This window comes from Gymnoscopelus microlampas (assembly GCF_963454915.1).
Source record: "Gymnoscopelus microlampas genome assembly, chromosome: 14".
NCBI lineage: Eukaryota > Metazoa > Chordata > Actinopteri > Myctophiformes > Myctophidae > Gymnoscopelus > Gymnoscopelus microlampas.
In genome coordinates, this window is record NC_139951.1 from 37,037,060 (window position 1) to 37,061,549 (window position 24,490).

The 24,490-nt window shown below is 41.1% G+C and overlaps 2 protein-coding genes across 5 annotated transcripts in view; one reads left to right on the top strand and one right to left on the bottom strand.

Moving 5' to 3' along the window:
* Positions 1 to 24,490, bottom strand: part of polr3a (polymerase (RNA) III (DNA directed) polypeptide A) — a 380,370-nt gene that overhangs the window by 161,886 nt on the left and 193,994 nt on the right. The gene's annotated exons all lie outside the window — the stretch shown is intronic.
* Positions 1 to 24,490, top strand: part of adamts14 (ADAM metallopeptidase with thrombospondin type 1 motif, 14) — an 89,244-nt gene that overhangs the window by 39,188 nt on the left and 25,566 nt on the right. For 3 of the 4 annotated variants that reach the window (XM_084079447.1, XM_084079450.1, XM_084079448.1), the window contains exons 5-9: positions 5,783 to 5,866; positions 11,889 to 12,045; positions 17,788 to 17,893; positions 21,594 to 21,737; positions 22,430 to 22,562. In XM_084079447.1, the coding sequence (XP_083935573.1) occupies positions 5,783 to 5,866; positions 11,889 to 12,045; positions 17,788 to 17,893; positions 21,594 to 21,737; positions 22,430 to 22,562 (624 nt within the window). The remainder of the gene's footprint in view (positions 1 to 5,782; positions 5,867 to 11,888; positions 12,046 to 17,787; positions 17,894 to 21,593; positions 21,738 to 22,429; positions 22,563 to 24,490) is intronic. The other variant, XM_084079449.1, reaches the window with a different exon arrangement.

The following is a 24,490-nucleotide window of genomic DNA, read 5'->3' on the forward strand; positions in this document are numbered from 1 at the left end:
CAACAGATTTTGTCCGTGTTCACAAATCAAGACAAGAACCAATCCGCGATCAAATAAAAACGACACGTTGAATTCTGCTTTAGCAAAAGGGCTTCTTTTCTTTTCACTCAGCATAGTGATGTTCTCACGTAAACACTGTTGTGTCGTCTCAGGACTATAATTTGTACGGGACACCACCGTACTTAGCAGAGGAGTTATCAGTACATGCCCTGTGTCATCAGCAGCTGCTGTTTATGGCTTACAGACAAGCAATGACATCACAAGAGTGGTGGCCTGATTTATATACTTAGCTCGCGTGTTTAGGTGTCTCGTGCACCCAAAATAGCAGATCTACAAGCTCTATTTTCGGTGTGTGGCGCGACGCGCAAGCCAAGTATAAATCAGGCTTAAACACAGAGCTGTTGCATCAGAAAAGAAAGGATATTAAGATTTTTGTGATAACTACGTTAGTTCCATTGATCCAAGCCGGAAAACACAATCAATTAACATGATAAAAACGTGCACTGAAAATGCACGTTTGCGGCCCACCCATTCTGACCACTTAACACGGCAGCCGAAACGCTTTTGAGATTTTCAAGTGGGCCCCGTGATCCAGACAAGGTTAAGAACCACTGGCTTAGCGGGGAGAAAGAAAATGAGCGCACCAAGTACAGTGTCAGCTCAGGTCCGTTGTGAATCTCACATGATTGAGATGGCTTTTTCTTGACCGTTAGACCAGGGGTCTTCAACGTTTTTTCAGGCCAAGGACCCCCTAGCTGAGAGAGAGATGACAGAGACCCCCACTATATTGTATAAAATTGTTTTTTTACGTGGTCTGCTCTTTTTTCCCTCTACACCACCAAACCTCTTTGCCAAACGCCTCGCAGCGCGAGGCGCTGTGAGCTTGTAGATCTGCTATTTTTGGGTAAAGTTCTCCTCAGAACAGGGATGCTGCTAGGGTTCAAGTGGTTAATGTAAAAAAAAGAAAATAAATCATATCACACAAAGATGTGGCACCGTCCCTGTAGTAACTCTGAAGACCCCCTAGGGGTCCTGGACCCCTTGTTGAAGACCCCTGTGTTAGACTGATAGACTGGCCATTGACCAGCATAGACTGCTATTGACAGATGTGCATACAGTCTGGACTGACATGTAATTTTCTTCTCTTTATTGACTGAGAGATGGAAGAAAGACAACAAGGAGACTAGGGGAGGAGGAGGTACAGCACCTCCCCTAGTGCACTCTCCTTGTCGTCTTTCCTCAGGTAACCTCAGTAGAAGAAACAACAGATTTAAGTGAGACTTACAGTAAATCTTATGTCAACCCACAAGTACATGTGGCTGCAGAGACAGCCGCTACGCAACAATCTCCAAGCATATGGAGGTTTAATTAAGTCCTAAACCTGTCATGCAAATGTGCTCTAATATACTGTAAACATCCTGATTGATTTATTTTCTAAAGCATTCACTTCTCTTTCTCTCTTATCTCAGTCAACAAAACCTTTCCTGAAATAGACGGCGAGGAGAGAAAGCCAGATGATCCCTCCAAAAGGGCCTTACAACACGATGCATAAATTATTTCCCCTCTGCTTACAACATACCAAGATGTCAAGTTAATGTGTGGCTCTGTCGTAGCCGAGTGTAAACCCTCTTTGCCTTTTCAAAGGCCGATTGTGAAACGTGTGTTTTCTCTCAATGACAGGGTTTTAAAGAAGTCAGTCACGTTTCGTGGAAATGTGAGGGCAGCCTTATGTGGGGCTTAAATGACTCTGTGTTTACCAGTCGTAGAGTCGAGAGCCCCGCTTTGGCATGTTGATAATCAACCATTCCACAACCGCCCATTTGTAGCCTCCGTCACAAAACGACAAGTTGAATTCTTGAATTACCGTCGCTGTCGGGCAGAAACCTTGTATCTCCAGATTTCAGCTTTGTTCGTAAAAGTCTTTCAGCGATTTTCTTACCTTTTGAAGAAGACACAGAATATTTATCTCCAGTATGATCAATCCCTTGATCGTTGGTAATCACGGGGTGTTTCACTGTGCTTTTGCGGAAAAAATATGTCATTGCGACCTCCCGTTCACTTGTTACACGCCGTTGAAAATAGCATGTCTCGTCAAAAATACATAGTAAAACACAGGAGGCGAGATACAGGCCATTTCCAAAAGACGTTAACCAGGAAGTCAATGGAGCAGTGAATCTTGGGGATCACGTGATCTCCTGTTTCTGTGTGCATCTGGGGATGAAAATGGTCACTCATGTGTTAGAGAAAAGCACCATCTAGTGGAAACACCCCCCCAAAGAAATTGTCAAATTGTCCGAGTCTGTGAATGAGTTAATGCCCTACTTCGTCATACAAACGTGTTGCACAAAAGTAGTGAAAATAGCCGATCTACAAGCTCTCAACGCGTCGTGATGCGACGCGTTGAGAGCTTGTAGATCGGCTATTTTCACTATCTTTGGACACATGGTTTTGGACATACAAGGTTTCCACCATGACAGCGACGAATTATGGAAAAAGGAACAAGAGACGGTTTCCTTCTGCCCGCCGTTTCATTCTCCTACGGTGAATGGCATTATTATGTCGACCACAGACCGGAGCTGTTGATTGACTTAGGGCCTCGGAGGAGCGCTGACATGCGGCGATCATTTGACGAGGATAAAGCATTGCACCACATGGAAACTGGATGGAACTGTAAAGGGCTTTGACTGCATGGTGGACTCCAGCTTGGCCCTCTGTTAAAGGGATAGTTCACCACAAAATGTCCTTTTTTTCTCTATCGATTAGTCACCCCATGTAGACAGGCATTTCCTAAGCCAATAATTTGATGACCAGCGGACCGGTAGTCAGTGGTTCCGGTAGGAGACACAAAGGAATGAGACAAAAACAAAAAAAATGCATTAATTCAAGTCTCCATGGGTTGAGTAATCGATAGAAAAAAAAAGATTTTGGGCGTGAACTATCCCTTTAACCACTTAAACCCTCTAGACTTAGTAAACTGGACCTGAATTGTATACCTCTGTACTTGGACCGCTCTTTTGTGTCTACGCCGAATGTCTTTGCCTTAAAAAGCCTGATCTACAAGCTTACTTGCGCGTTGTGGATCTGCTATTTTTTGGCTAATGTCCCTCCCAGAATATGGATGCTGGGGTACTAGTGGTCATAATCCACCATTTGTAGCCCTATAGCATCCCTATTCTAGGGGGAGGGGGGGATAATCTTATGAGCCTGTGGATCGTCTCTTTTCGTCTAATAGATTTGGTGTAGAGGGAAAAAAGAGTGCATACAGTGCTAGTACAGTATTTTTGTTGAATTGCCAAAGAAATCTAAAAATGACACAAATGCGTTCCCGGCCTTAAGCGTCCACATACCAGGGAATCATTAGAAAGCCTAATAATGGCCGTCATCACATTTCTAGGTCAGTCTTCTGGAGCCATATTGCATAACAGCACTGGTTTGGTTGGACGGATGCCAGGTGTCTTTAAACCAGATATCACACGTTTAAGTCACCATTCACTGCCTGTTATAGAGCAGCGGTCAAGTATACCCTCGATTTATATCGCTGCCGTCGGGGCAGAAACCTCTCATCTCCATACACCACTGGTATTGACGCACCTAAAATCGAACGCACCCATTTATTTGACTAGCTGCAGACTGTGTTGCTTACATCACTGTGTAGTGTACTATAAGGTCAGTGTGATGCAGCCTGACTGCTGCTGCAGTTTATAACCTGAAGTGGCAAACAAACTACAAAACAATCAATCAATCGATTGTGTTGATTGATCAGTGGAACTAATGTACTGTAGTATACATTTAAGTTCCTATTCTTCTGTATCACGATGAAAACTGTATGACCCGTATAACCCTAGTACAACATGCCCAGAATAGGGATGCTAGGGTTCTTTATGAATGGCACGTATTTCACTAATGCCAGGACAGCAGAGTCACTGCCCATCTTTCGCCGCAGGTTGCAAACCCACCTCTTCAGGAAACACTACCCTGACCCTTTCTCTTATACTTGCCTACTTGTTGTCAATTATTTGTTCGAGCTCTTGTTTTATTGGATCTTGTTTACTTGATACACTTATTTCTTTTAGCTCTTGCTCATTTGATTTTCCTAATTTTCTCATCTGTTTAAGAAAGTAGGTAGCTGATATATTGCACTTTTACCTTAGCGCTAGGTACTGTATACTCTTAGTTGCTTGATTTAGATGCAATTACAGTAAGACTTCTGGGGATTAGAAGTTTCCTTGCCTACCTATGTTGAATGCACTTCTGTAAGTCGCTTTGGATAAAAGCGTCTGCTAAATGACTGTAATGTAATGCACATATTGGCCTAGTGGTCTAAGCAGCACACGGGGTGCATTGATGTTCCAGCATGGTTCAATGGATAGAATCCAATACAATACACCAGAGTCAGCTGGGCATGGTCCTCACCTGGGGAACCATGAGGTGCAATGCTTCATTCATTCATTCAGAAACGTCAACATTCAGCGTATACGGATTATAGAATGTCAACGTTTTTTTCCTTTGGTGACAGCAGGTTGTGTGGGGGACACGACATACAGACGAGCCCTGTTTCAAGACGATAACAACAAATCTAACATGTGTTTGTCAGTATTAAGAGTCGAGTGCTAAAGGTTAAAGGGAATGAAATGAATTGAAAATACAAAAATATAACAGACTGTCACGTCTATGGAATATAAAGTACTGCATATCGTTGCTGTCACGTGGAAACCTTGTATATGTCCCAAAACCGTTCCTTTATTATCATTTTGAAGACATTTTAAAATAGTGGAAAATAGCCGACCTACAAGCACACAACGCCTCGCATTGCGAGGCGTTGTGTGCTTGTAGATCTGCTATTTTCACTACTTTTGTGTGACACTCTTGTGTGATGAAGTAAGGCATTAATTTACAAAAAAAAAAAAACATAAAATGAAACTTTGAGCTCCAATTAGTACCGCAGAGTATAGGCTACAGAAACCCCATGTAAGTATGTGCGAATACTGAGAACATTTCTCATTCCTGCTACTGTATCTTTCAGAATGAGTATTGTGTAAATTAACAGAATTAAATATAACAGACTGTTACATCTATGGAACATAAAGGATATGATAAACAGCTCCAATTAGTTACTGCAGCGCAGGGCGCCGGCTACAGAAGGCCCATGTATGTGGGCTTGAGCAATTACTGAAAATCCGTAATTACTAGTACCTGATCATTCAAACGTGACTGTGTTTATCAGGAGCATTCTTTCTGTTTGGAGACAGACACGCACGCACGCACGCACGCACGCACGCACGCACGCACGCACTTAAGCACCTTGGTAAGAAATTCCTCTTCCAGGCTGTGATCAAATGTACATGCCACTTCCAAAATGGTCAATTCTCTACTCTCCTCATCAACAACAACAACAACATCTGGTGTATTAGCTGTGACATCTGAAAAGGCATCATTTTCATTATTGCGCATGAACATGGCAGTTGAAACACAAGAGTGCCTACACACTTTGGCAGATGATGAAACATATGAACTTATGTCCTTAACTAATAGGTCAACAATTCTGTCGTGCCTAGCCATGTACATTCCCTTATATACATAGCAGCCATTCAGAATGTGTGACAGAGTTTCAGTAACTGGAGTGTGGTCATGGTGCAGACAATGAGGAGACACACACACACACACACACGCACGAACACGAACACACACATAGTTGACATCACGAAGCATAGCTGCATGTGTTTCCCTCATGCTTCATTAGGCTGATGATGATGTGGTTTTCTATGCCCTTGATCTCTTTCAGGTTGATGAGATCTACCATGACGAGTCCTTGGGAACCAACATCAACATCGTGCTGGTGCGCATGATAATGGTGGGATACCGGCAGGTAGGAATCATCTCATCAGGAACCTCCCTGACCTCCTCTTTTCCACTGGTGTCCTGTCTTTGTTTCTCATGAAATAAGGATGGACTACTACTGTATATATCGCTGCAGCTGTCAAGGCAGAAACCTCTTATCTCCCATATTCTAACTTTTTAACATTTCTAACATTTAAAAAAAAAACAACGTATGTTTCTAAATTAGTAGTTCTCAAACATTTTCATGGCACTCAGTGCCGTGCTATGAGCTTGTAGATCTGCTATTTTTGAATAGCCAAAGTATAAAAGAATGCTTATAGCTCAAATCTAAAAATGACACAGATGCGTTCCCGGATTGAATGATCATACTACAGTGTCACACAAAAGCATCAAAAGTAGCAGATCTACAAGCTCTAAACGCGGCGCGTTTCGAGCTTGTAGATCTGCTACTTTTTGATGCTTTTGAATTTGACGTTTTTGGACATGAGGTTTCCACCCGACAGAGACGACTTGTTCCCATGTTCGTTTCTCATGAAATAAGGATGATATACTGTATACTGTAAGGACTATACTGTATGCCCCCCTCTGAATTGTGAATTTTCAGAATTCATATCTTGTAATTGACCCTTTGTCAAGTCCGTGGCCCCACCCCTCTTCTGCAGCCATTGCTTGCTGTTGCTTGGTTGCTATATCCATCCACTACAATTGAAAAAACTAGTTTCAGTCAGTGTTGCCATGTCCGCTTATTATAAGCAACTTTTGGCTTGTTTTTCTGTAAAATTGCTTGTAAATATTGGTTAGTTGCAGGTTGCATTTTTTTCCCGGCTTGTTTCTAAACTGTAGTTGCTTATTTGTGCTTGTTTCCTAAATGTTGTTTAAACCAGTGGTTCTTAAACATTTTCATGTAGAGGATCCCCAAGTTAATATATGCCCGCAGACCGTGTCGCGGCGCTGAGCTTGTTGATTGGCTATTTTCAAATAGCCGTAGCCTAGTCGCTTCTTTTGCGCTTGTTCTCATAGACCTGGTTGCTTATTTCTCTCGCAAAATCTGGCAACGCCAGTTTCAGTGGCCTCGTATTGATACTTTGTGTAAAAAGGAACAGCTTGGGGCGTGCAGCGTTTTTTTTCACCACCAAAATTTGATATTTTCCTCATGTTGAACAAACTCGGCATAAACACCTGCTGCCGCGTGGAAGGAGCCTGCTGGTTGTCGCTCAGTCGGGGACCAATTAGATGTCTGTGGTGTATCAGTGGTGCTTTTTCATGTCAAGGACCCCCACAATGTATTTGGCTGTGGACCCCTATCTCAAAATATTTTGTTCCAGGGAGTCAGGGAGCCCTGAAGCAAAGATTTCAGTAAAAATTGCTTTAAAAATATAAGCGTATATTCAAAGATTTGCACAACTTTTCACGATTTTTGAATAGCCAAAGAAATCTAAAATGACAAAGTTGCTTTCCCGGTTTTAATGGTTTTTAAAGGATACAAATGGCTGATGCTTGTTCCTGACCTATATTTCATCATCTGGCCTGTTCTTTGTGTCCGCCTGCCAAGGCCCAGAGACACACTGTTTATACACATGCAATCAGATGAGCTCCAACATGCTGCATGTGTCCTCAGGCTCACACCCAACTGGTCTCCATTCTGTAACGCCTACGTTAACGACTAAACACAACCGTTTCAACGTGATTTCACCATAGGTCCACTCCACTCTCCACTTTGGCTGGCTTGGATTATGCAACGCATTACAGCCCCAGCTCTGACCCTAACCCTGAACTTTAATTAATGAACGATTATTTAACCACTTAAACCCCAGAATCGGTATTGTGGGGAAAGCTTTTGCTGAAAATAGCCGATCGACAAGCATAGCCGAAAATAGCCGATCGACAAGCTCACAATGCGATTCAAAGTTAATTGATCAAATGATTTAGCCTGGTAAACCATCCCCGGTCGGGTGAATTCTCATTATCATGTGTCTTCTGCAGACCGCTCTGATCCATAAGCGCTGGGTGGACGTTCTGCAGAAACCAAAAAGTGGAAGAGCCAATGGAACGTCTGTCAATCACAGGGCCCTGAGCGAAGACGTTGATTGGCTCTTCCCCTTTTTAGTTCCTGCAAAACGCAGGAATCATTTTTATACATTTGGAAACTTGTGAAATGGGACATTCTGCATAATGAGTACTTTTACTTTCAGTATATTTCAATGTGAATACTTTTGTACTTGGCGGGGGGAGTGTAGCGCCCAGGATCACGTAGACAATTGACACTGGGTGAAAAATAGTTGCAAAATCATGGAATAAGAAAAATTATATAAAAAAGAATACTGTTGGACTGTTTCTCAAGTACAAAATGTGAGTACTTCTTCCAACACTGGTAGGGAGGAGGGTAATGACACACAGCTCTCTGCAGGCAGGACTGAACCGGGGTCATTGCGATTATGCGGTTGTTTCACGGGTTGATGAACGATAAAACTAGCAGTGTGCCCCTACAGTACAATGTCATCATGTCACTCTTCAGGGCCATGCGGTGCACTCTCTCCCCCTTATTGAGCGGTGGGTGGTTGTGTTGAAGTGACGAATCAATGCATTACCATAGTGCCATAATGAGGGTAAATGTTTTCCACTCCACTACGTTTTTAGGTTTCTATCAAATCTATTCCCTCTTGGAAGTAGTCATCTGAGTGCAGTGCATAGAGTTAAAAATAATAAAGGGCGCCGGAAATCCTCACCCATTCACTTGTATGGAGTTGCTCACCCATCGCATACTACTCCCTTTTTCACCCTTTCTTCCAGGTTGGGAAATGTGACGGACGGGGCCTATTTGGGGCCTATGTGACGCGTTTTGCGCCACTCTGCGTGTCGTCTCACATGTGCAGTAGTGTCACCTCCGTGCGCAACCCCGTGGGCAAGCTTGTGAGTCGAGCCCATTGGTCAAAACCGCTTTTGCTCGTTCATGTGTCTGGCCCCAGCCGTAATAAGCTGCAGTACCTATTATCGGCCACCATGTCCAATGCGCTTCACTGCTCCCTCTCGGTTCTGGGGGCTTGGTGCAGTTCCTATTGTGACTCGTGAGCCTATCATTAATTGTGATGCTCCATCCATGCCAGTTTGAATAGAAACACACATGGCCGGGTATGTGTTTGCACTGTGAATCTGGCCCGGGCTGTCACTGATAAGACAGATAGATCTGCTTCGCTTACAGCAGAGGTCTTCAAAGTTTTTCAGGCCACGGACCCCTTAGCTGAGTGAGAGATGAAGAAGGGACCCCCCCCACTACACATAGTATATAATGGTGTTGCATATTACACTTTTTCATATATTTCATAGATAGCTTTATAGACTTGTTTGACAGCACAATTATCAGTGTACTGTATGTTGGATTTATGTTAATGTGCATTTTCAATACTTGGTAAAATAGCCTATCTACAAACGCTGCGAGGCGTTGTGAGCTTGTAGATCTGTTATTTGTGGCTAAAGTTCTCAGAATAAGGATGCTAGGGTTCAAGTAGTTAATATAAAAATAATTATCCTGTAGTAACTCTGAGGACCACCAAGGGGTTTCGGATCCCCTGTTGAAGACCCCTGGCTTACAGATCATATTCACACTGTCATTGAAATTTAGCTTATGTAATATTGAACAGAATGATGCAATAGCCTGGAACTTATAACCACTTTCAACCTGGTGTCCATATTTTGGGAACGTGATAGGCGAACAGTTTCTAACACTTCAAAAGTAAAAAATTAAAAAACAAATAGTCAAAAACAGAGAAGATTGCTGATCTACAAGCTCGCCTATCTTCGCTGCACCGCACCGTTGTACGACAAAGAATAAAATAGGGTTCAAGTGGTTCATTGTGAAATCATGGCGTGTTTTCTGAGGAACTCAGTTCCGCAAAGAAGAAACGTTTTGGAATTCCTCCGCGGTGCTCCTTGTCTCAACTCCTTGGCTTCCGATGATACCGGACTGAGAGTTGCTGTTTTCATTAGTCTATATGTCATTGGTTCTCAAAGTGGGGTCCGGACCCCACTTGTACGTATACAAGTGCACACCGTGTTGATGTAGATCGGCTAGTTGAACTATTTGAAAATGTTTTTACGAATAGTAAAAAATGGCAAAGAAGTTCAGGGATAATGGGTAAGGCACTGGCAAAAATATGGCCCCCAATGTGTTTTCCCCTGTTTATTGTTTTACTCTCAGTACTTTTAATAGGCTATATATTTGTTTACTGAGTGTACAGCACTTTGGTTCCACGCTGTTGTTTTAAATGTGCTCTATAAATAAAGTGGATTTAATTGGACTGGAACTTCTTGTTCACATTGCCTCATTTTGGAAGAAGAAGAGAGGCAATGCGAAACACGATGAAGGATGTCTCGCATGTGGATCGCAGCGTCAGGGCTCACATGTGTCAAACAGTAGTGTTACTATAATAATCTATTTTTGAACAGCGTATGCATATGTGTGATTCGGACGTACTGTTTCAGTGGTGGACATTAACAAAATACATTTACTCCAGTATTGTACTTTTCTTGAGTATCTTTTATTTTTGGAGACATGACTTTCAATGCAATACATTTCAAAGACAACGACTCATTTCTGGAAGGGGGAAAAGTACATTATGAAAGGACCTGTTCAGTCCTATTTCAAGTATAGTGAAAGTAGAAGATCTGTAAGGTCACAAGTTAACGCGTCGCGGTGTGACACATTGTGAGCTTGTAGATCTGCTATTTTCACTGTTATTAATATTTTTTGACGTATTAGATTTGTTTTGGTCTTCATTTTAAATAGAGTAATGGATTGATAATAAAAGGGGGAAAAAGTTCTTTGTACTCATGGATACTTAAGTATTTAAAAAAGCATACTGTATACTTTTGAATACTTCAGTATTTTTAAAAGCAAGTACTCCACTACTTTAACTCAAGTACAATTTTGACAGAGCAATTTTCACTTGTGGTGGAGTAATATTTGACCAGGAGTATTTATACTTTGACTCAAGTATTGGGGATGAGTGGGCTACTTTGTCCACATGCACTGAACAGTAGCGATACAGCACGTGTAATATCTATAGTATTTTTGGGCTGCACATGCATTTGTGATTTGCGTCGGTTTCTCATGGAAATAAATCTTAACAGTAATGTACTTCTCTCGTGAGTTTCATGACGTGCGACTGGCTGAGACTCCGGGATCAACTTGATATATAGCCTAATGCATACTTAAAGTGAGGGTGTGTGGTGAGGCTTTACTTCTGGGATGTATTGTACAGTTTAAACAGCACGTAGTCTTTAACGCAAGAATCCTGTTTGATTCTGACTGGAGAACTTGATTCTGACTGGAGAACACACACACACACACACACACACAGTGTGTGTGTGTGTGTGTGTGTGTGTGTGTGTGTGTGTGTGTGTGTGTGTGTGTGTGTGTGTGTGTGTGTGTGTGTGTGTGTGTGTGTGTGTGTGTGTGTGTGTGTGTGTGTGTGTGTGTGTGTGTGTGTGTGTGTGTGTGTGTGTGTGTGTGTCTGTGTGTGAATAAAAGCAAGACATGCCTAAAAATGGTCTTAATCCCTTTCAGCCTGGTGTCCCTATTTTAGGCATAGACAAAAGAAAAATTCAGAAATTCAAAAAATGTCATAATTTCCTACATTTTTAAAAAAGGTTGCCCTGCGGCGCTAGTTCAGGCAGACGACTCCTGATCAGGTGATGACGAGTCACATGCACGTTCAAATCGGCTGCTGAGCCAATCAAATGAAGCTGTGAGAAACTGACAGGAAATGGGAAATGCCACCTTCTGGAAAAGCTCATTGTATTTGCTGCTGCTGCTGCTGCTGCTGCTGTGCTGCTGCTTTCTGCTTAGCTCTATGAAGTTTTTTTGCACTCCCACCACCACTAGACAGAGACTTGATGCCAAAATATACTTATAAATGTTTATGCTCCATGAATGCACAGTATTTCAATCCAAGAGTTGTCTGACTGAAAATTGTGTTTAAGTGGGTTTCTTTTGTATTTTTTAACCTGGTCAAATGTTATCCTGCCTCTTTTTTTTGCGTCTCTCTCCACAGTCCATAAGTTTGATCGAGCGTGGCAACCCGTCGCGCAGTCTGGAGCAGGTGTGCCGGTGGGCCAACACGCAGCAGCGGCGTGACCCCGAGCACGACGAGTACCACGATCACGCCATCTTCCTCACAAGGCAAGATTTTGGTCCCGCAGGTATGCAAGGTACTGTATTTCTTCTCGATCGAGGACATGTGCAGACTGAGTGCTTCCGTTCACAAGGGAGGGGTCATTGGCTTCAAGTCTCGCCCAGGTAAGGTCAATGGAACCTGAATCAGGGGAGGGGGGGATGTCGCAGCTTGAGGTCAAGAAACCTGGCGCTGTCAGCCATGACCTCACACTGCCTGGCCAGTGGTGGAAAGTAACTAAGTATACATTTACTCAAGTACAGTTTTGAGCAGTGTTGGAAAGTAACTAAAGTAAGTTAAAGAGAAAAGTAATATTATTACCTTTAATTAGTAATATAACTAATTACTTTCACGTTTTGAGTAATAAATATTACAGTTACTATTTTCCAAAAGTAACTTGTTACTATTTTGACGAGCCTTGGTGGTACTGTGGGAATTGGACAATTTGTTCAAAATAACTAGTTTGTTACTGTAGGTTGAACAAAAGGAACTAAATCACTTCCTGAAAAGACCCATTCATTAATCAGTCAGTTGGGCTCTCAGTCATTTGCTAAATCTCAACAGCCTGTGTGGACAGTGGATGGAACCATGTGGTGGATGCATCTGGCTGTTGGTAAGATACTAAGATCCATAAAAAGATATCACACACCTAACACCCCACAAGTATTGTCAACTTCAACCCGCAAGTGAGAAGCTCACAATGGGCAAGTTGAGGCACAGCTGTTTACACAGCAGGTGAACAAAACTAATTGATCAGCCCCAATGTGTCTGAGGTTCTGACACACAAAAGCTTAACATCAGTGTAAACAAAGATTACTTTTCGGAGTTAAATCAACAATGAGGATTTTACAATGTAGGCTGCAGAAAAGGGAAGAAAAAAAACTGCTAATGTTGAAAATGCAAAGTAAGACTTTTGGGGAGAAAGGATGCAATTACTGGGGGCGAGAAAAAAAAAAGTAAAGTAAAGTAATAATAGACTTTTCACTTAGTATTTCTAGCTTGTGGTATTGCCGATTTTACTTAAGTAAATAGATAAATCAGAGTACTTCCTCCACCACTGCATGAGGTCAGGACCGGGCTGGCGCTCCCAGCGATGACCTCACACTGCTGATTGTCTTCTCTCGTCCTCCGCCGTCACCTCGCTGACTTGAGGTCAAACGCCAACCCTGGGTTTGAAAAAATGACGACAACAAAAATATGAAAGGTTCTTTTTTTGGCATGTAGATAAAAAACAGAAATGCTTACGGTAATTGAGGTTTTAACTCTTAACTACTGTGGGTTATAGTCAGACTAACTGTTGTTTTTTTGTATTCTTTTAACTTGATTCTGTTTGGTATTGAGGGTTAATCTAATCCAACGCATTCTCACACCCAAACCGGTGCATACAAGAAGAAGTTTACGTTTGTATAAGGTTTTGTTTATGAAAGAAACCCCCCCCCCCCAAAAAACGAAGAAAATACTTGATGAACTGAAGTAAATTGAGATCAGCAGCAAAACTGTTATTAAAGGTCAGGTTATAAACTCCAAAACCACGCTCAGATTTGTTCATTCACCGTAAAGGAACGATATACAAACGGAAATTCTTCTTGTATTCAACTGAGTGGGTGAGTAAATGATAGAAAAAACATTTTGTTTTTGGTGAACTACTCCTTTAACCTCTGCAACCAAACCTGGTGAATACATGGTCTGGATTGAACAAACATCCTCTTTCTCAAGTTCAATACCACTCATTGACTTGGCGAAAACGTAAAAAAACATAAAATGCTCAAGCATTTTTTGAAAATAGCCGTGAGCAAGACAGTTGTATGCTATTTTTGGAAAATCGTGAGGATTTTTGCAAATCTTTGAACATTTTTAAAATCTTTTGTTCTAGAGACCCGCAGAAGCAAAGATTTGAGTTACAAATGTTCGCTTTAGAAAATATATATTCAAAGATTTGCAAAAATAGCAGATATACAAGCTCATAGCACGGCACCGAGTGCCGTGCTATGAGCTTGTATATCTGCTATTTTTGAACTGCCAAAGAAATCTAAAATGACAGAGATGCGTTTCCTGGATTGAATGGGTTATATATTTTTTAAACGCCTACAAAAATAAATACAAAATCTAGCGCTCAAGTGGTTAAAGCACAACGTGTCACGTTTTGGAGGATGATCACAGAGCTTAAAGTACCTGTTGTGCATGTCACACCTTCCTTCGGGACGTTGCCGTGGCGACGGCAGTGTTTTGTTGTCATAACACGGACAGTGTGTGTGGCTCCGTTGAACAGGGATCCCGGGCCCCGGGGGCCTTGTTTCTCAGGGTCACGCGCAGACAGACAGATCACACTCTGCTGCCACAGGTTTGCCGGGAGATGATGGAATCCATCTCTCCAAATAATATCCTCGCTGTCAGGGGTTTGGAAAACCTCCTATCTCCATTATTCTAACTTGTCAATGACCCTACTTGATCTTTACTACAGCATCACACCAAAAAAAGTATCAAAAGTAGCAGATCTACAAGCTCGAAACGTGTTGCAATTTTTTTTATTTGAATCCTGAAAAGTAAACAGCAAATATAGCAGATCTACAAACTCAAGCTTGTTAGCCACTTAAGCCCTGTACATCTTGTACGACAAATAGAAAAAATAGCAGATCTACAAGCGTCATTGACGTCACACGTCGCATTGCGATGTGTTGTTGTGAGCTTGTAGATCTGCTATTTTCGCTCTTTTTTTTTAAACTTTCTTGAAAATTCTTACAAGTTGGACTGATATCACATTGAGAACCTACAGGCAGACAATGGAGGAAAGTAAATTGCAAAAGTAGCAGATCTACAAGCTCAAAATGTGCTCCCAGCGTTTTGAGCTTGCAGATCTGCTACTTTTGTGTGACTGTAGAATGATCAAGTACGGCGTCACTTTACGAAAAACACAAAAAGTTAAAATATGGAGATACAAGGTTTGCGCCCGACAGCAATGAAGTTGTGATTTTGTGCAACATGTTTAATATGTTGGACTGACTCCAAACAGACATGGCCTCAGGTTCAGTGTTTGTGATTTTGTCGCTGTCGGGTGGAAACCTTGTATGTCCAAAACTGTTCCTTTTTTATTATCAAATAAATAGCCAATCTACAAGCTCGCGTTGTGAGTTTGAAGATCTGCTATTTTCACCACTTTTGTGCAACGCTCTTATATGATGAAGTATAGGGCATTAAGTAATGAATAAAAACACAAAAAGTGGAAGTATTGAGATACAAGGTTTCTTCCCTGACAGCAGCGATTTGCTCTCTTGGTTTACGGAGATCCTTCTCTGTCATAATCCTTCAGTGTTTGAACACGATAACCGATGTCCAACTCTCTCTCCTGACTCAGAAAATAGACGATAATTATACCAAAGTATTTATGTCTGTATTACTGTAGCTTCCGCTGTAACTTTTCGCTTGATTGTGCAAAAAAGCAACAACAGCCTCTTCATTAGAATGTAGAAACCTGCTGTACATTCTCATGAATATCCATTATCTGCCTTTTACAGATAAAGGGCTAAAAAGCCTGATTTAGACTTTGGTCGCATCTCGCACCGAAAACAGGCGATCTACAAACGTCAAGAACAGCTGCTTCGGTTCCTCCGGTTTCCAGATCCCAAACCCTACAGTTGTGACGTTGTAGATCAGCTAATTTCGGCTGCTAGAGACACGTCCGGCACGCAAAATAAACATAAATCAGGCCTATGCTCCACTGCTTTTTTCCATTTCACTGACGGCACTGAATAGGTTCATTTTGTCATTTTCTTGTTTACCTGGGATTAATACTGTGTAGAGCCTATTACCATATCATCCATAACGTCATTGCCATTATTCATCATTCATCATCAACCATCATGACAACTGCTGCTGCAGCCATTCTTCTCTCTTTTCCAAACACCCACCAGAATAACCTAATAGATGCTTTTGCAGGCTCGCCTTTTATCAACAGGGCTGTTGTCTTCATGTCTGCATTTTTCTGCTTTTTACCTGCATGCCAAAAGCTCCTCTGATGGTCAGAAAGCATGGGATTGTATTTGAAAAAAAAAACTTGACGGCCATCGTTGAGAGAGAGAGGCCCCCGCAACCAAAATGTTGCTTCACCACACCAGCATTATTATTATGCGCTAAAGCTGAATCGCTGCACATCTCTTGATCGAGTTATGGAATCGTTTTATTTTTGTGCTTCTTTGCAAATTTACACTGTACTTTTCTTTTTGTTTGCACGACTGCGTCGCTTTACAAAAATAATTTATGTTCAGTAGAAAAAAGTGTCCAACACGACGCAATTTTCCAGTTGAAAATACAGCGTTCTTGTCAAGCGATGCAGTCAGATTAGCCTTAAGGGAAACATATATATATTGAAAGAAAATGGCCTTTCAAGGCCAGATGTCCACCGAGGAGTTTTTTTGTTTTTAGTTTTTTCAGCAGAAAATGTGAGCCGTCCAAACGGCCAGAGATGAAAATATTTCAACTTATACAAACGACAGACATGAACGCGCATACGCAGAATAGACGCTCAGCACCGCGTCAAGCTACTGGTGTTTTCAGCATATAGTGTAAATACGCTGCTGCGCTCCCATTGAAAACAATGCAAAACATTACCCTGCGCTCAGAAAAAAAAGAAAAGAAGAAAAAAAAAACTCCTCGGTGGACACATCAGCCCCTAAGTTTCAGGTTGTATGGGTGAACTATGTTTTCTATGATTACTTATTACCGTATGCTTTTTTAAACTTATGTGTGTATTGGTCTGTGTAAAAAGTACCCAATTGGTCTGGGTAATTATGAAATGCATGGGTTTCATCTCAGGACTTGATTTATTAAAAAACAAAAATCACCAATACATACAGTATATTGTTGCTGTCGAGCAGAAACCTCTTATCTCCATATTTTAACCTTTTGTGTTGTTTTTTTCTTTCGTTAATTAACGCCCTACTTGATCATACTACAGCGTCACACAAAAGCACCAAAAGTAGCAGATCTACAAGCTCGAAACGCGGCGCGACGCGTTTCAAGCTTGTAGATCTGCTACTTTTGGTGCTTTTGAATTTGAATCCTGAAAAGTAACAGTTTTGGACATATGAGGTTTCCACCCGACAGAGACGACATTTATATTCAAGATGTACATTCAATCCACACTGATAGAAACTCCAGACTTCCTATATCCACCCCGGTCACCCAGAATCTCAATGTTCGCCTGCTCCCTTTTTTTTAGCATTTCCATTTCCTGCCCTCTAAGATGATTTGTTATCTTCTTGCAAGTTTTATTTGTATCCGGTATGTCTGTAACTAAGTACTGTACTAGTACTGTAGTGTATACCCCCCCCCCCCCCCCCCCCAGCCAAGTTGTTTCAAAGAAAGGCGTACTGTAAATCTTGAACAGAATATGTGCTAACACAACCAGCCGGTTCATCCTACATTATACTGTACTTATGTGTAAGTGGTAATGTATATATCGAATGTATCATCAGTAGGCCTGTGGCAATTATTACATAATCGCCTAATCGCAATTAATTGAGATAAATCACAATTATTTTAGATTTCTTGTCCACCTTTGGAGTTACACCATGGCAAGGTAAATACACAACCCAAACCTCTACCAAAGTGGTCTTGCTCTTTAAGCCCCATATCGAAAATAACTAAAATAACAGGTCTAAAAGCTCACTCGCTGTGAAGAAGATACAGTTTGAAAATGGGTGAAGTGCTCCTTTAAGTGGCTTGTTTTTTAACATCACAGCACAACATCATCAGTGCTGTGTTGGTCTCTCTTGTTGCCTAGGTTACGCTCCGGTCACGGGCATGTGCCACCCCCTGCGGAGCTGCACCCTCAACCACGAGGACGGCTTCTCCTCCGCCTTTGTGGTCGCCCACGAGACCGGTCACGTGTGAGTACTATAGCACCCCCCCATTGGTGTCAAAGTACCTTACTGTACTGTAACTGTACTGTATTTCAGTGGTTCTCAAACCTTTTGGTGTCAAGGGACCCCCCAAATTGAAGTATTTGGCTGCAGCGGACCACCCATTTGAAACGTTTTTGTGCCAGGGATCCCCCCAGAAGAGAAGATTTGTGTAAAATGTTTTCTAAATTATTCAAACTTTTTTCAATAATTGCAGGTGTACAAGCTCGCAGTGCCGCACGAAGTGACGTGCTGTGAGCTTGTACATCTGCTATTTTTGAACAGCCCAACATATAAATGGATAAAGTGGTGAAGATGATTGTGATGCTATATTAACTACCCCCCCCGCCCCACCAAGGACCCTACTTTGAGAAAACCCCAGCATCTTGAGTTCTGGGGGAAAACTCTGACAGGATTATGTAATAATGGTGACAGACCTGGAGATGTGAGTGCACTTCTCTCTGGAGACAATGGGTGCGTTCGAAAATACAGCACTGAGCGCACTGGCCAATACAAACTAATAGGCAAGTGTGCTCCGGTGCGCAATTTCCGAACGCACCCTATGATAGAATGCTCCATCTGTCTGATCGGGTGCAGCATGGCTCAAATTGAACTCCACGTCACCCTGATTGGACGCTGACCCAATTGAATCATAGAAAATGTGAGAGCGCTTCATCTGAAAATTGGTTTCAGAACGTTGAGCTTTGATTACACCACCTAGATCAGCGTTTTTATTTATTTATTTATTGATTGATAGAAGTGGTTGAAATGTAACATACAACACAACATAAATGGGTGGGGTTGGTGAAAGGGCCTTTCTGTGTGGAGCATGTTCCCCCCTAGGGTAGGTACCCTCACAAAAAACATGCAGTAATCCTGGTCTCTCTATACTGCCTCCCCCTGGTCAGCCGGGGCGCCTGATGGAGGGGAAAGGAACTGGTTGGAATAACGTGTTCCTTCCACGCGCTACGTTCTACCGGGGAGACTCCCCCCTGTCAGGTGATAAGAAGCGGCCTGCTCACTCCTCATGCATTGAAGGAAGCATGAGCTCAGTTCGGGGCTCTCCCTAGGCTGGCAGAGGGAGAGTAGCGCCCAGGATTACAGTTTAGGCAATTGCCACTGGGTGAAAAAATGGGTTACAAAATCGTGGGTGGGAAGGTCTCATCATGCAAGAATAAAAAGTGTCAGGTATGTGGCTGTCCTTCATTGTAGGACATTGTATTGTGAGGGGCATTGTGCAGTGTACACTATATGTCATTGGTTCTAAAAGTGGGGTCCGAGAACCCCCAGGGGTCCTTGGAGGGAGGGGGGTCCCAGGGGGGTCCCCAGCAAAAGTAGTGAACATAGTGGTTTAACATAGTTAAAGTGTCAAGGACCCCCAAATTGATATGTATACTGTATGTACAAGTTTAACATAGTTAAACCACATACAGTAGTTAAACCACTTTATCCATTCATATGTTGGCTATTCAAAAATAGTAGATCTACAAGGTCACAGCGCATCACTTGTTTTTTTTTTTTAAACTTACATCTTCTCTTCTGGGTGTCCCTGGCACGAAACATTTTCAGATGGGGCTCCGTGCGCCATATACATATCAATTTGGGGGTCCTTGACATGAAGAAGTTTGAAAACCACTGCTGTAGATGGTGTCCTCTATGGGTAGCTCAATAGCACCGCCTATGGGTCAGTGTTGTCCCAAGAGCATAATCTAATCTGCAGACATGGAAAGTAGCTAAGTATATTTACTCATGTACTGTACTAAAATACATCTTAGAGGTACAGTACTTTTGGTTTACTTGAGTATCTACTTTTTTTTATGCTTTATAGTTCTACTCCACTATATCTCAGAGGCAAATGTTGTACTTTTTACTCAACTAAAGTTTTTGGGCAGCTTTAGATACTAGTTGCTTTGCATATTTTAATTACTAATACAAAACATGCAGTATATTAACTGATCAATTATGATATATTACGTTTGGTACTGCAAGAATATTCTCACGCCAATACTTTTGTACAAAAGTAAAAAGTACAACTTTTGAGAACAGGGCTTTTTAGAGAGTATTTCTGCATTGTGGTATATCTACTTTTGCATAACTACTACTACTACTACTTAAGACCGGGAACGCATCTGTGTAATTTTTTTTCTTTCTTTGGCTATTCAAAAATAGCAGATATACAAGCTCATGAACTTGTAGATCTTCTATTTTTGAAAAATCGTGGTGCAAATCTTTGAATATTTTTAAAGCGAACGTTTTGAACTCAAATCTTTGCTTTTGCGGGATTCTATAAAATGTCTTCTAATCCTACAGTTTTCTTTTTTTTTTAAAGATTATGTTGCTATAATATCAGTGGTTCTCAAACTTTTTCATGTCAAGGACTGACAAAATGATATGTATTTGACCGCGGACCCCCATCTGAAAAGATTTTGTTCCAGAGACCCCCAGAAGCAACATTTTGAGTTAAAAATGTATATAGAGTATACATATTCAAAGATTTGCACACATTTTCACAACTTAATTTTTCAAAAATAGCAGATCTCCAAGTTCTTATCGCGGCACTCTGTGCCGCGTTTATGAGCTTGGAGATCTGTTATTTTTTTTTTTAGCCAAAGAAATCTGAAAGTGACACAGATGCGTTCCCGGTCTTAATGGGTTAAGAAACATTGGAGTACTTCTTCCACCACTGCAAATCTGGGCATTTGGTATTTTTTAAAGACTAATGTTTCCTATTTTCCAAGTATATGTATTTGGATTCATATAAATAGACTTGCCACTCTTTCCATGAGCATGGATTTAGAATTGCTCTCTTTTTCCTCTCAGCTACCTTTTATTGTTTTGTTTTTTTCCCCCTGTGGGTACGGACTACCCTTCATTCCATACCAGTTACCTAAGACTTTGTTTGGAAATGATTTGCTTTTAGTTGCACCAATTATTGTGTCAATATGGTGGAAGAAGTTTTGCTTTACTTAAAGGGATAGTTCACCCCCAAAGTGACTTTTTTTCTATCGATTAGTCACCCCATGGAGACTTCAATTCATGGGTATTTTGTGTTTGTTTTTTGTCGCATTCCTAAGCCAATAATGTGATGATCGGCGGAAAGATGCTAATGTCTTCGATAGGAGACTCAAAGTTGACTCTTTGTGTCTCCTACCGGAGACATTAGCATTTTAGCAATGTTCAAATACATCAAATCAATTTGGGGGGGACCCTTGACATGAGAAGGTTTGAGAACCTCTGGTGTAGTGAAGTGTTGATTTCGTCGTCTAAACGACTAGTGGAAAAGATCCAGTAGAACTAAGACAAGTCATTTTATGTTTGGTTGCGCTCTGAAAATAGCAGATCTACGAGCTTGTAGATCTGCTATTTTCAGCATGCAACCAAGTGTAAAATCAGCCATTACGACGCCATTAAGGCTCCGCAAAATACATTTTAGTCGACTATCAACTGTATGTCGATCAAATGTATGTCGACTAAAATCTTACGATATTTAGTCGACTAAAGCTAGACTAAAAACTAAAACATTTCAGATGACAAAGATATGACTAAAACTAAATGGAATTTTATGCAAAAGACTATGACTGAAACCAAATAAAAAAATTCTGTCAAAAATCAACACTGGTGTATAGTGAATGTTTTTGCCTGTTTGTCTTCTTGTCTCCATGCATGCATCATGCGTCACCACCACCAGGCTGGGCATGGAGCATGACGGCCAGGGGAATCGATGTGCCGATGAGACCAGCATGGGCAGCATAATGGCCCCGCTGGTGCAGGCGGCCTTCCACCGCTACCACTGGTCACGCTGCAGCAAGCAGGAGCTCAATCGATACATTCAGTACGTATACCATACCGTATGGATGGATGGATGGATGGTCCTTTTACCATCGTCACGCCATCATGATCACCACATGCATGCGGGCCGGGGGGGGTCCATGCCCTTTTTGCTTTTGATATTTCCCCCATCACATTTTTGTTTTGTCCTGCTTTCTGCTGCTCTGACTGAAGCAGGGATGTTTGATAATAATATCAAAGTTTGGCAATGTTAAAAAAAAGCTCACAACACGTTGTGTTGCGTGAGCTTGTCGATCGGCTACTTTCAGCGAAAGCTTTACCCACAATAACAGAAAACAGAAAAGACACTAGTATAGAGATAGTGCTCTGATGAAGACTCATAGCCGAAACGCGTAGGCGTTCGTTTATTGGTGTGTGCCAATAAAAAAAGAAATGTGGAAATGTGAGTACTTTGTCCTCCATTGATTTGAAATTTTGGATGTGCTACCTTTTGAGGATTTTGATATGTACGTATACTAGTATAGAGCCCTGAAGGGACTCCAGTCAACCTTTATGGGGTGTAAATGGTTAACCAACATTTTTTCCTTCTTTTTTAGATGAGTCAAACTGGGTCAATGTTTTATTATGATTACATTTTTTATTATTATTATTATTATTACCCTTATTATTTATGCGCTATATCTCAGTTTCTGTGTCTTTCTCTGTGTTTGTGTGCTATGTGTTGTTCTTCCCCAGCTCTTACGACTGTCTCCTGGACGATCCTTTTGAGCACAAGTGGCCCAAGCTTCCCGAGCTCCCCGGCATCAACTACTCCATGGATGAACAGTGTCGCTTTGACTTTGGCGTGGGATACAAAATGTGCACCGCCGTAAGTCCCTGTGGAATTCACTTACTTCATGAGAGAGAACCATGTGACATTCTGTACATCTGACTTAGATCACACAATGTGGGGGGTCCAGGGCACTGGTGGAAAAAGTACTCATTATTTTTTTACTTTAGTAAAAGTATCAATACTGCAATGTAGAAATACTCTGTTACAAGTAAAAGACCAGAATTCAAAAGTAGAAGTACAAAAGTATTGGCATCAAAATGTAAACCAAAAGTAAAAGTAGTCATTATGCAGTATCTCCCATTTCACAACTTCGTCATGTATAAAACAGTTGAAAAGTATACATTATAATATACATCAAGTATACAAATACTTTTTTACATTTGAAAATAGCAGATCTATAAGCTCACAACGCGTCACAATGCGACGCGTTGCGAGCTTGTAGATCTGCTATTTTCAAATAGCCAGAGTATATATAGGACTGAAGTGGTTAATGTATATTTTGTAATAATGATTAAAATCTACAAAGTAACTAGTTACTAAAGTTGTCAAATAATTGTTGTGGAGTAAAAGACCAATATGACAACTGGAACCCACTCAAGATCCCCTTGGGGGGGATCTTGAGTGGGTTCCAGTTGGTTAAAAGAGGATGAAAGCATATAAATATGAAAGAAACATCATGAAAAAGCATAAAAGGATATTAGAGTGCATGAATTATTTTAAAAAAAAACATACAAATTGTGCGAGAAACAATGAAAGAGCCTAAAAGGCTACAAATGTGTCTACTTTGTTCTCGTTAAAGTTTACTCCTGGGAGCCTCAGCACAGAGTGCACATTTTTCTTCTTTTGCAAGAAACATCATATAAAAAAAGGATAAAAGAGAAAAACACAACACACTAATCAGGTCAGAAAGTCTATAAAAGTGTGGTTTAAAAGGATCCCTGGCTAATAAGCCTTATATGTCTTAATACATAATAATTGCCCTATATAACTAAAATTAGAAATGAAAAACACCTTAGATATTTTATTTATTTTAGAAATAGTTCATCTTTCACTCAATAGGGACCGCTCCAAGTTGATGATGTCATTTGTCCATGTGTGGTCTAACCCAATGGAATGTATGGAAAGCATGTTGGTAAAAAACAACTTAATTCTTTCTAAGGTTAATATGAGCATCAAAACAATATTTGAAATATTTTTGATTAGGTTTTATAACCTTGGTCTAGAACCACCTATGGGTCTGGAACTCTGAGAGTGTTCGAATGAGACCAAAACGGACCCTTACATTAAATGAATACTGAGGATTGTTACAGTGGGAACCACAATCTGGCCCCAGAGATAAACATCATATCATCATATAATGTCCAATACGGACAAAATGTGTCTTTGGCAAGACCTGTCCATGTATTTGGCAAAAAAGAAATCTATGATTTATTGATTTATTTTCATTGTACTGCTCTTTTTTTTTTGTTCATGTAATGTGAAATGAAAGCACTGACTGTACTGATAAGACCCAGTTATTGAAGTCCCAAACACAGGATTGACTTGGACTTCGTCGCATCGTTCCGTGGCCTAATGGATATCAAACTCTTTGAACTACAACATGAAGGGAGAATTACTGCCTTAACCCAGTCAATCCGGGAACGCATCTCTGTCATTTTAGATTTCTTTGGCTATTCAAAAATAGCAGATATACAAGCTCATAGCGCGGCACTTAGCTTGTAGATCTGCTATTTTTGAAAAATCTTTGAATATATATACTTTTTTATACATTTGTAACTCAAATATTTGCTTCTGGAGGTCCCTGGAACAAAATATTTTACAAATGGGTGCGCTTAAAAACATATAATATTCAAATATTTGCAAAAAACCCCCACAATTTTCCAAAAATAGCAGATCTACAAGCTCATAGCGCGTGTGCTGCGCTATGAGTTTGTATATCTGCTATTTTTGAATAGCCAAAGAGA